Below are 12,740 nucleotides of genomic sequence, written 5' to 3'. Positions count from 1 at the left end.
GTTCATCAACCTCCTAACTTGAGTTTTAACAAAATCTGGTAGAATCAAACGTTAATGTGCCAATCCGGCTCTCCTTCCCCAGTGAGTGAGTCACTTAATGGCTCTAAGCCTCAGCTTCCTAACCTCTGAATGGGGGATAGAAGTCAGGATTCAGTAAATAATGTATGTAAATCATGCTACTAGTACATAGCAGATGCTCCACCAAAATGAGTTCTTGCCCTCCCTTCTTAAGTCTTGAGAATCCTGGCAGAGAGAATCTCTATACGAACGAGCAAAAAGCTTATGAACTGAAATATAAGCCCACATTTGGTTCAGCTCCATTGTTGATCTATCTTCATAAAGGTGTCCTGATCAATGAAATCCTCAATCACATGAAGAGTGCAACTCTGCCATCAAACCACAGAAAACTCATTATGTATTCTGCAGTAAGTATTCTGTCTCCATTCAACATCTGTTCAAGTGTATGAGCTCTCTCAGGAGGGGCCTCAACTTCTTCATCATCATTTCTGTATCAGATGTTCAAAAATTTTTAGTTAAATATATAATTCTGGGTCTCAAGGAATTTACAATTCAATCCCTGATAGCTCAGTTGGTAAAGAATCCGCATGTAATGCAGGAGACCCCGGTTTGATTCCTGGGTCAGGAAGACCCGCTGGAGAAGGGATTGGCTACCCACTCCAGTATTCTTGGGCTTCTCTTGTGACTCAGCTGGTAAAGAATCCACCTGCAATGCAGGAGAGCTGGGTTTAAATCCCTGGGTTGGGAAGATCCCCTGGAGAAGGGATTGGCTACCCACTCCAGTATTCTGGCCTAGAGAATTCCATGGACTGTATAGTCCATGGGGTCACAAAGAGTTGGACACAACTGAGCAACTTTCACTTTTTTCACTGACAAGAAAAGTAAGCATATAAACACCCTGCATAGCAGAATAGCAATATCACACGAGCCAATGATTTGGTGACTCACTCATAGAAAGGAAACATCTTTTCTGTTCCAAACTAAAATTAGAGGGAAAATAGCAAGGGAAAAGAAGTAGAAAGGTTATAAGAAAAGCTGAGTGTACAGGACTTGGTGATGGACTGGAATGTGGGTGGAGGACAGTGGTGTGGAAGTTAAGCCATAGATGAAGGTGGTGTTTCAAGTGTTGATGACTGGAAGGAGGGTAGAACCATTAACAGATGTGGTCATGGGTCAAGTGAATATACTGATTATACAATTGGGTTTGAAATTCCGGCAACATTCAAGTAGGAATCTTCAGATGGCAGAAGGGATAGAAAAAAGGTGGGGGAGGAAAGCTCCAACTTGAGGTCAGTGTTATATTTGGGTGAAGAAAGGAGAGAGAGTGATATCTCAGAGAAGACATCCATGTTGGAGCAGAAGCCAGGGAAAGAGAATTCCAGGGATGTACCATGCACTGAAGTGGGTATCCATGGAGTCTGGGATGAGCAGGGAAACAGGACATGGAGGGCTGGGTCAGGCTCCCGCCCACTTCTGCAGGACAGAGGATTTCTCAGATATGGTCTGGCTGGAGAAAGCCGTGGTGTCATTCTGCAAGAAGATGAAAGAAGCAATTAAAGATAAAGCAGACTTAATCATCTGGGGTTCTAAATGGTATAGATTAGAGAAAAGTTTCATGAAGGAAACAAAGTGTAGTGCCTCTGAGAGAAAGATAGGCCTGAAATTAGTTGATAGTTTCAGGTTTTCTGGTTTCTAATATGGTTTCCAATTGTAACTTGTTGTATGACTTCTGGCAAGTCATAAATCTGTAACTCCTTTTTTTCCTCTAGTGAATTGGTTCTAACCCCTTTGGAGTATGTAAACACTGCCGTATAATTTAGGCAACCAAATGTTAGGCCCAGTTTATACATATGAAAATTAAGGATTTCTTAAGATTAGAAAGCTAATCAGTGGCAAAACTAGGATTGAAAACCAGTCCTCCATGCCTTCCCGCTATTCTAAAATAAACCTTTAGCAATTGTTTTTAAGCTACACTCTCTACTTCCTTATATTTTATTCTGTCTAAATGTTTGTAACCTCATATATTCTTCCCCAACTTTAAAATCACAGATGATATTAATCTATAGAAAACAAATATAATCTAGCATTAATGTACTCAACGTTACTTTAAAATTTAATGAAAATCAATGAAACACACTAAAACAGAGATATGTTCTACTGGGGTAGGCATAGGACAAAATCAAAAGACTTGACTCAGATTTACTTTCTTCCATTTTGAAGATGCATGATGTAAAGTAAGCTACTTAATTCCACCCCGGTCCCTTTTTATTTTTCTTTTTGGCTGCACCACATGGCTTGTGGGATCTTAGTTCCCCAACTAGGGATTGAACTCAAGCCCTTGGCATCGAGAGTGCAGAGTCCTAACCCCTGGATCACCAGGGAGTTCTGCCCAAGTTACTTAATTTCTTTGGGTCTCAGTTTCTTCCTCTTTTTAAAGGAAATAATTGTATGTATGTAAATCTCATTGCCTAGCACCAAGGAGATGCACAATCAAAATTTATCCTTTCTCTCTCTATTCTGAAGTCACTGGGGTTATGGGAAATTTAGTTGGATCAGAAACCACCATGGTATTCTATAAGTGCTTGTTACACACCTATTGACTGTAAATTTGAAAGAGATGACGATCAAAAATGTTTGTTTCAAAATCTCTGTAGCATGACACTACTGTGAGTGCCCTGCAGATGGCGCTAGATGTTTACAACGGAATCCTTCCTCCCTATGCGTCCTGCCACATGATGGAATTGTACTTCCAGGAGGGGTAAGTGTCTAAGTGGTGTTTCTCAAAATTAATACCCCTGGAAACCAGCCATGATCATTTGTGTTATTATTGACTTAAGGGTTGTCTTGTCTATTTGGTTGATTAGGCTTTATATTCGGGGGGAGAATGGTAACTGTATCTTTGCTTAATCATGACTCCTTTTTTCTTTATTTTCATAAAGACTTTAATTGGGAAATCACATACAGACACAGTAGATGAAAAATTTGATAGAACCACCCCCCATCAGCAACAGAAATTATGTTTTTTAAAAAAAGATTAAGGTATTCTAAGAAGGATGTGTACATTACACTGTTCTCTTGTAAAACACAGGGTGGTAGAAGATATCAAGAAGAAATTGTTTGTTACTGGTTACAAATAATGTTCTTTCAGTTAAAGACTTCAAACATATCCATGAAACATGGTTATTCATATCCACGAGGTAGCATTCTTAAAGTATTCCTCTGCATAGCATTTACAACTTTGCAATCTGGTGTGGCCCTCCCCAGCTGATCAAGGCTTGGCTGAAGCCCACTAGGAAAGGCCATGATTAGAGAGACCAAATGTCCTAGTTTACCCAGAACTGGGGGAGTTCCCAGAACATATAAGTTTCATTGTTAAAGCCAGTAAAGCCTTGGGCAAACCAGGAAGAGTTGGCCACCACAGCCAAGGTCGTAGCAAAAATTTGTATCTGCTGTGACACTGGCATTCTTGTTGGGAAGAAGAGACCTTGTGGATATTATTGATGGAATAATCACAACGCAAGGACTGAGTTAGAGCAGGGACTCCAGAGTTTTATTTCAGGGTTAGCTGGGGAGGTGCATTTTGCTCTCCCCTCAAGGCATTCACAATAGCTGCAATCGGGACCATCTGACTGCAGTTATATAAGGCCCGTGCTCAGAAGAGCCTGTGCTTGGTTTAGCAATTCAATGTTGCCATTTTGAAATTCTTAATAATTTTTAAACAAGGTATCCTGCATTATTTTTGGCAAATTTTGCAGTCCTGGCTGTAGGTTTCTGGCTACCTGAATTTGTAGAATAGGAAAGTAGCAACACAGAGGCCCATTCTCAACCAAAATCTTCATTGCTTACAAGGAAAGTGAGTTCTGCCACTAGGGAAAAAGTATGTTCATTCTTTGTTGAACTTCTAGCTGGGTGCTAAGCATAAAGAGCTAGAACTAAAATGTGGTCTTAGCAAGCTTTGCTCTCAAATATCTAGAGTCAGAATGGAGAGATAATGCCTGTAACGTGGAGAAAATCCAAACAGGGCCAAAAATGGGAATGTAAAGACATGGACATCAAGTGCTCTGTCAATACAAAGCTCTGCAAAAGACCTAGTTTGAAGACTGGCTCCAGGCACAGAGTTAATAAATCCAGTGAAAATTCCAGGATCAACTCTAGGAGTAGGCACTGCCACTTTGGGATATGACAAAAGAAACTACCCACTTTTCTTGGCCTCTCCTCTCTGGTTTTTGCTCCCAGTAGTCGTGAGCTTGCTTTTATTTAGGGTGCTACAGCATTTTGTCTCACTGAATAGCTTGAATAAATTCATGTTATGAATCAAGTTTGGGGCATTTTTCATCTGAGAGACACTGACCTATACATAAAAAAGTAACCAAGGGTCACTCACAGGTAGAAGTCAAATTTGTTGTATACTGGGATTTTTTTTAACACTCTAGAAGAGTATCAAAAGTTAAATGTGCTTACTTTTAAATTAAGAGCAAGGAGAATCTAAGTTAGCAAATACAGATATAAAGTATATACCTGCAAATTAGGTGATCCTGAGTGTAAGTTGATCCCACTTTATCCATATTAGAAAATAAAGAGAAAAAGAAAATTTTTAGATTTTTATCTACATTAAACAGACAAACTTTCAAGGCTGTAGATAAGGTAGCTAAATATATTCTAAAAATATTCTATTTTTTGGTTAAGTACATAAACTTAAAATCATATATTATATAAAATAATTCAGTAAGTTAGAAAATAGTGCTTCTTCTCACTTTCATATTTTATGAAATCCTTTTATTCAAACTCTATGTATGCACCTTAATGTGTATCTTACCACTCAAGCCAATTTTAAGTCCCCTAAAAATATTTTCCAAATATATTAATTATAAGGGTAATTTTGGCTGCTGCACAGATGAACCTTAAATCTCAGAGGCTTAACTCAATGGAGATTTCTTTCTCATTCATCTAACAGTCCAATGTAGATGTTCCTGGACAACAGGAAGTGACTCATCCATGGTGTGATTCACACATGGTGATTTGTGAACTGGGGAGTTCCACTTTTGGACCTACAGTTTTCAAAAGTGCCCTCCTCATCTGCAGAGAGCGTGTAGGAAAGAATGAGAGGGTGAAGAAGGCAAACTGCTAATCAAGCAACTCAGCCCAGAAGGAAAATATGTCAGTTCTACTCGCTAAAATTAGTCACTTGGTCCCTCCTAAGTTCAAGGGAGTCTGGGAAGTGTATTCACTTCTCAGCTGTACCTTATTTGATGGAAAGAGCATCATGAATTTTGATAAACTATTAGTCCTCTTTGCCATGTTACTATGAGATAAAGGGTACTGTCACTGAAAAAGTTATACAAGATATAGGTACTCATTCATACAATATTAGAGGAGTTTTTAGGAACATATAAGTGAATATTTGTAATTACTACTTTTTATATGGGTTCTTGGGCTTCCCAGGTGGCACTAGTGGTAAAGAGTCCACCCGCCAAAGCAGGAGACATGAAAGACGCAGGTTTGATCCCTGGTTCGGGAAGATCCCCTGGAGGAAGGCACAGCAACCCACTCCAGTATTCCTGCCTGGAGAATCCCTATGGAAGGAGAAGCCTGGCGGGCTACAGTCCATAGGGTCTCAAAATGTTGGACATGACTGAAGTGACTTAGCACACATATGGTTTCTTAAAGTGATGTTTTTCAAAACACTTGTTTGTAACAACATCCAAAAGTTGCAGTTGTGTGATTACTATCCCAAGAAGGATCTTCTTTCCTGTCTCTTTGGCAAGTCACTTCTACAGGGATCCTGTACTAGCTTTACAAGGTTGGTTTGGGACAGTGGTCCTTCCTTAAGCAATATATTGTTTTATGAAATAAAGTAGCGGGAGAGCCCTTCTCAACATCAGCAGATGTAAGGACTTGAGTATACACTCACACTCTCTTTCAGGGGTATCATTTTTATGTCTTGCTGTATATTCAAGCACATGTGTTGTTGTTGTTGTTCATTCGCTAAGTCATGTCTAACTCTTTGTGACCCCATGGACTGTATCACACCAGGCCTCCCTGTCCCTCACTATCTCCCGGAGATTGCCCAAGTTCATGTCCATTGAATTGGTGATGCCATCCATCTCATCCTCTGTCACCCTCTTTTCCTTCTGCCTTCAATCTTTCCCAGCATCAGGGTCTTTTCCAATTAGTCAGTTCTTCGCATCAGGTGGCCAAAGTATTGGAGCTTCAGCTTCAGCACCAGTCCTTCCAATAAATATTCAGGGTTGATTTCCTTTAGGATTGACCTGTTTGATCTCCTTGCAGTCCAAGGAACTCTCAAGAGTCTTCTCCAGCACCATAGTTCGAAAGCATCAATTCTTTGGTGTTCTGCCTTACATGACTACTGGAAAGACTATAGCTTTGACTATATGGTCCTCTGATGGCAAAGTGATGTCTTTGCTTTTTAATACACTGTCTAGGTTTGTCATAGCTTTCCTTCCATGAAGTAATCATCTTCTAATTCCATGGCTGCAATCACCATCCGCAAGTGATTTTAGAGCCCAAGAAGAGAAAAACTTCCTCTGCCTCCACTTTTCCCCCTTCTATTTGTGATGGGACCAGATGCCATGCTGTTAGTTTTTCTTATATATATTATTCAGTTTCATGTTTCTGGCCTGGTTAAGGACAGGGAAGATACATTCATTCAGGGGGAAGACTGGAAGAAATACTGCAGAGAGAAAAAAGGAGAAAAGGACAGAGCAAATCAGAAGCATGAAAGGGACAGAATAGGAGAAAGAAACTCCAACATCCCACCTGTGCCCTACTTCTTACCTGAAGGTTCACCAAATCACCCCCCAAGTCCCCCAACCATTGTGTCTCACCTTTTCTCTAAAATACCCCTCTTCCCACAGCTAAACTGGCTAATAGCTACTCATTCCATTAAATTCTTCCACTAGTCCTTCAACTGACATGGTATAGACCAGGTAGAAAGAATTTCAATGGCAGGTCAACAGCACAAATCTAACAGAGTTCTTCCCTCTATTCCCTCCACCTTCCTCCACCAGAGAATACTTCGTAGAGATGTACTATCGGAATGAGACACGATATGAACCACATCCCCTCACGCTACCTGGCTGCACCCTCAGCTGCCCTTTGACGAAGTTTGTTGAGCTGGTTGCCCCCATTATCTCCCAAGACTGGTCCATGGAGTGTGCCATAAACAACCATAAAGGTACTGAGGACATTATCAATTAGGGTGAATGCAGAGCTCTGCAGAGAAGGCAGAACATCTTTTTTTGCAGATGGATGGTGCTTTGAGACTATAAACTGGCTTCACCCCCATCTTTGAGGGAAATAGGGTTTGGGTGATAATTGTATGTTTCAGAGACCTCAACTTCAGGCATCTCCTACTTCTTCACTGGGCCCTGCCTCTACCTGCCATAAACCTTGTCAACCTACATAAGCCGAGGAAGCAGTAATCCAGCTGAAAGCATTTACTTGGGATCAAAGAATTGGAATACAGGGAACAAGTATCAGACTGATCTCAGAGAAACAGTAGTGAACAGTCCTGAAGAGAAATCTTAGTTCTCTGTCCAGGAATCGAACCTGGGTAGCCTGGATGAAACCAGGAATCCTACCACTAGACCAACAGGGACTAGTGGCAAGGGGCGAAATTCCCAGGCTCTTCCCCTCCTTTGAAAGCAAGAATGTTTCAAAGAGGCAAAATTTTTAAAAACAGGTACAAAGTTTATTATTAGCACAACCAATGAGAGAACACACAGATAAGTATTTTATATAAGTGAGAAGCTAGGCAGAAATACACACCCACAGAGAAAGGGTGTGGGAGTCCTCTCTAATGAGGAGGAGCACAGTAAAAATGTGATTTAAATCCCTTATATAAAACAGGCCTTCTGGGTCTTTGTTTACCTTTGGCCAATTATGTTGTTTTTTGTTTTTGTTTTTGTTTTCACGCCTGATCAGTCCTAAGACTCTTCCCAAGATGCATGTGCAACTTTTTGCTAAGATGGATCCCACTGCAGAAGCCTGTAAGGATATGTCCAAACTTATTATGGTGTGATACCCTTCCTTTTTTGACCCCCAAGGAGCCTTTGTGAGCATGTGCTGACATGGAAATTTTCCTTGAGGTCACTAAGTGACCTGAGTGGCCTGAGTGACCATCTTATATCTTTATGTCAGCAGAGCTCAGCTTCTGTCACTAGCTTTGTCCTTGGAGTGTTTCAGTTCAGTTCAGTTCAGTCGCTCAGGCGTGTCCGACTCTTTGCGACCCCATGAATCGCAGCACACCAGGCCTCCCTGTCCATCACCAACTCCCGGAGTTTACTCAAATTCAAGTTCATCGAGTTAGTGATGCCATCCAGCCATCTCATCCTCTGTCATCCCCTTCTCCTCCAGAGGAGTGTTTAGATGAGACTAAAGCTTCAATTCTACTCCACCTGACATATACACCAGCTGTCCAGTCCAGGGGTCCATCTATCTCCTACCTCAAAACTGGAACAAAATTAGAAATGTAAGAATGTTCTGCATACCTCCCCGGGGGCGGGGGGTAACTTATTGGAATGTTGAAAGTATAGGTGTGATATTTGTTCTGAGGACAAGAGGAATATGTAAGGCTTTAATTCTGGTATCTTCAGAAAACCTGAACAAACTCTCAGGTCCTGCAGAAACCACTTACTATAAAAGACGAAATCAGATTCAAATAACACTCTTTAGAGTCCTGTAGATTTGCAACTTGCAGATGAACACATCTAGAAAACACCATGCTACTTTACCAGCACGAATAAAGCTGAAACAGGTTCTAGAGATGGTTTCAACTGGATGCCAGAGTCTAGAGTTAAAGCCATTCTCTCTCCTAGTTGGTCATGGGATGACTGACACAGGACATCAATTGATGTGTTTATTTGTATTATTTCTTTTGCAAGTAAATATTTGGACTTGGTACCATCATTCAAATATCCTTTCTCCTTCACGCATGTAAGCCAAATGTAAAATAATGAGTAAAGTCATTTTAGGAAATTCAAAAGCATTACTTTTGAAATGGTGTCTTTAAAAAGTGTGTGTGTGTGTGTTTATTTACTTAGAATAATATTCCTGAGGAACAGATTTTAGAGGCTCTATTTTTGTTTTAGGGTTTAATTTTAATGCAACAAGAAGGAAAATATTAACATAAAATAAAATGACTTGACTGGCTTAAATTAATGTTCTAAATTGAAAATGTATTTAGTTTGGACTTGGCTACTTCAGATAAAGCCTAAACTGATGGGTGGCTGTGCTTCATCTATTTAAGATGGAACTGGCTAAGGAAACAACCTGGGAAAATTTACAATGTAGTAGAGAAGTAAAGAAATGCTTATTACACAAAACAGCAAAGGTTATGCCTAAAGACTCCAAGAGTTGCTACAGGAACAACCCTGGATTTGGAGGGAAGGAGGCTGAAAGGAGTACCAGGGAGGGCTCCCTACAAAGGTTGAGAGCATATGGAATCAGTTTGGATGGAGGTTTCTCCTACTGATATGGTATAAGGGCTAAAAATACCCTTATCAAATGTACTAGTTGCTTTAAGTTGGAAAGGATAGTGGAGTTACTTGGCAGAAGATTGAGGGTCTAAACAGATTGCCATAGGTTTCCTTCAAGGAGCCAATTTTAATGAGATAAAATGTCATCCCCACAAGAGCAAGGATTTTTATTTGTGGTATTTTCTCATGTATTGGTCCTCAGCAACCAGAAGTGACTGTGCCTGACATGGATTAGTGCTCAATAAATATTTGCTCATGAATATATATGTTACCTTTCTTCCCTGAACCTACTCTTTCTATCTGGACTGGCAGCAATACCTAATACCCTGGGAGTTATCAGGTTATCTCTCTTCATTTTCCACAACTGTCTGTTACCTCTTCTTATCAAATCTACCTACAGTATGTTTGTAGAATTCTTTTCCTTAAAACACAAACATCAGCAAACCTATATCCAGGTAGAGTGAAACACAGTTAAGCAGAAAACATGTCAATAAAAAGAAACTGTAGGGATTGGTGTGCTGGAGTTAACTCACACAGATCTCAAGAGTGGGAAGTTATGTCTCACTTTCCCACTTTGAGTTCAGTGAATTCAGTCTGGCTATTTGAAATTGGTCATGGTGTCATGTGGGAGTATTTCCACCACAGAAGTCAATGTTTACCACAATTTGGAGTTTCGTTTTATTGTTTTGGGTTTGTTGTTTTTTTTTAAATCCAGTCTAGCAGAATACCACTGGTTTTAACTCATAAAAAGTTTGTAACATGAGGTGGTCTCCAACAAAGTGAATTCAATATTTGAGCTGCTTTAATGAAAAAGGATTCAATTTGTTCTATACGGTCTCAAAGAGTGATGTGAGGGGCAGCAGGTAAACATTTCAGGAAGATAGTGTTCAATGTTGGGAAATCTCTGGGACTGAAAGTGTCCATTGGGGTGGGTGCCCACTTGGAAGGTTGTAGGGGTTGAATGACTCTTTACAAGGACCTTCAAATTTAGCAAATAAAAGTACAGGATACCTAGATAAATTGGATAAATAGCCCTAACTACTGAATTCTTATCATTTATTTTTTTTAAAAAAAGCTAAATTCAAAGACATTAACAGTGCCCTAATAAAGCCAGTAGAGGAAGCAGTACAAAATCATCAATGGGACATATATTGTGTATACAGAATGCCTGACAAGCCTACTCCTTAGGGTATTTCCATCTATGAAATTCTATTTATTCCTATGAGTAGTGTTTTCACCAGTGCTAGTAGACCCAATTAACTTCATTGTCATATCAGCTAGATTAATCAGAGCCTTTTCTGGGAAACTCATAATAAGTCTAAGTTCCATACTATGTTACTTGAAAATAATAACAATTTTTTTAAATGCATAATTCCAAAATTTTACTAATACACTTGGACTCTTTACTAGCACACTCCCAACCCCATCTCAACCTCCATCCCCAGTTATTTGATAGGAAAGAGATTTACTGCTGGGAAGTTTTCGTTTCCCCTCATAAGCTTTGTTAAGTTGAGAATCTGTAGCACATAGACACATCCCCAAGATTCAGTCATGAGTTTCTTGCAGGCAGGATCCATACCTTAATCCTCCGTGAACCTTCAGTCGGTAAGCAATGTCTAGAACCTGGTGCCTTTAATCAACATTTGCTAATTGAATAAATGTTTCACCTTCCATACCTAGCCTGATTTCTGAATGTCTGGGCCTAGATGTCAGCAGTCTGGATCTCAGTTGTTTGATAAAAGGGGGAAAGAAGCTATGAATGAGCCTCGAATCTAACTGCAATGTAAAGACCCACTCATTGCCTATATATTCATATATTTATACCACTGTGTCTGTGTCTTTAGCCTCTGTTTCCAGCACAATCACCTTTGCATTTTCCTGCCCCCCCCCCCGCCGCCCTGCTATTTAGAGCCCCTGTTCAGTGATATGCCTTCCAGCACCCCTCCTCCCCCAGAGATGAGACTGTGTGATTACTATACCTTTTTCTCATCCTTGTCATCATTATCAGTTTCTTAGGACATGTCTTATCATTCATTAATGACATTGGGAACGTGCTTTGGTAAACCCCAGCTCACTCATAACTCCTGTCCTCAATCTAGGCAATTCTGACAGTCATAATAATGGCCCTACCCATACCCTGCCCGCCTCAACTATATGCACCCCTGGGTCAAACCAACCACAGTTTCTGCATTCTGATTTGCTGAATGGAGCTGAACGAAACCAACTGTCACCATTTCAAACTATGAACGTTGACATTTCTAGTCCAACCTCAGCTGTATCTTTCAATGCTGCATGATAAATGTATTCATCCTTACTGGACTCTTTTCCTATTTTCTACAGGAAGGTCTTACTGATTTTCCCCAACTTCTAATTCCATCTTTGCTTCTCTAATTCTCATGAGATGTCCTAAGAATAACAAAATAATCCACTGAAAACTCTCTCATGTTCTCCTGTCATTGCCTCAAAATATCTCAGTAGCTTTAACCTGCCTTTCCTGCTATCCTTCAGGAAAACATGTTCCTCCTTGAGCAACCTAACTCCTCTCCTCAGATATATGATCTCACTCCTACAGTCCCCTTGGACCTCCATGAAACTCTCAGCTTGATTTTCTTCCTCTGCTGTGGCTCTGTCCCCTTTTCTATCAAGAGCACCACCAAGGGCCTGCTCTATATCACTCTCTTCAATCCCAGTTTTCTCAAACTAGTAATTTCCACCTATAACTCTATTTCCTTCACTCCCTCCCACTCCTGAACTATTTTGTAAAATTATATTACTCTTCCTTCATTTCTTTGTTGAAACTCATTCGTGCCTAATTCATGACTGTGGTTCAGATCATAAACTCCTTATTGCAAAATTCAGAGTTAAATTGAACAAAGTAGGGAAAACACTAGACATTCAGGTATGACCTAAATCAAATCCCTTATGATTATACAGAGGAAGTGACAAATGATTCAAGAAAAAGTAATGCAAACAGGCAAAATGGTTGTCTGAGGAGACCTTACAAATAGCTGAGAAAAGGAGAGAAGCTAAAGGCAAAGGAGAAAAGGAAAGATATACCCATCTGAATGCAGAGTTCCAAAAAATAGCGAGGAGAGATAAGAAAGCCTTCCTCCCTGGTCAATGAAAAGAATTAGAGGAAAACAATAGAATGGAAAAGACTAGAGATCTCTTCAAGAAAATTAGAGATACCAAGGGAATATTTCATGCAAAATGGGCACAATAAAG

The 12,740-nt window shown here is 40.1% G+C and overlaps 1 protein-coding gene across 2 annotated transcripts in view; it reads left to right on the top strand.

Annotated features, from left to right (window-relative positions):
- The window catches only part of ACP3 (acid phosphatase 3), a 56,413-nt gene that overhangs the window by 29,585 nt on the left and 14,088 nt on the right, over positions 1–12,740 (top strand). Inside the window, exons 8-10 of one of the 2 annotated variants that reach the window (XM_070466750.1) lie at positions 343–425; positions 2,673–2,776; positions 7,047–7,213. In XM_070466750.1, coding sequence (XP_070322851.1) covers positions 343–425; positions 2,673–2,776; positions 7,047–7,213 — 354 coding nt within the window. The remainder of the gene's footprint in view (positions 1–342; positions 426–2,672; positions 2,777–7,046; positions 7,214–12,740) is intronic. The other variant, XM_070466749.1, reaches the window with a different exon arrangement.

Source organism: Odocoileus virginianus, chromosome 4, assembly GCF_023699985.2.
Source record: "Odocoileus virginianus isolate 20LAN1187 ecotype Illinois chromosome 4, Ovbor_1.2, whole genome shotgun sequence".
In the NCBI taxonomy this organism is placed as follows: domain Eukaryota; kingdom Metazoa; phylum Chordata; class Mammalia; order Artiodactyla; family Cervidae; genus Odocoileus; species Odocoileus virginianus.
This window is presented reverse-complemented; position numbering and strand designations above follow the sequence as displayed.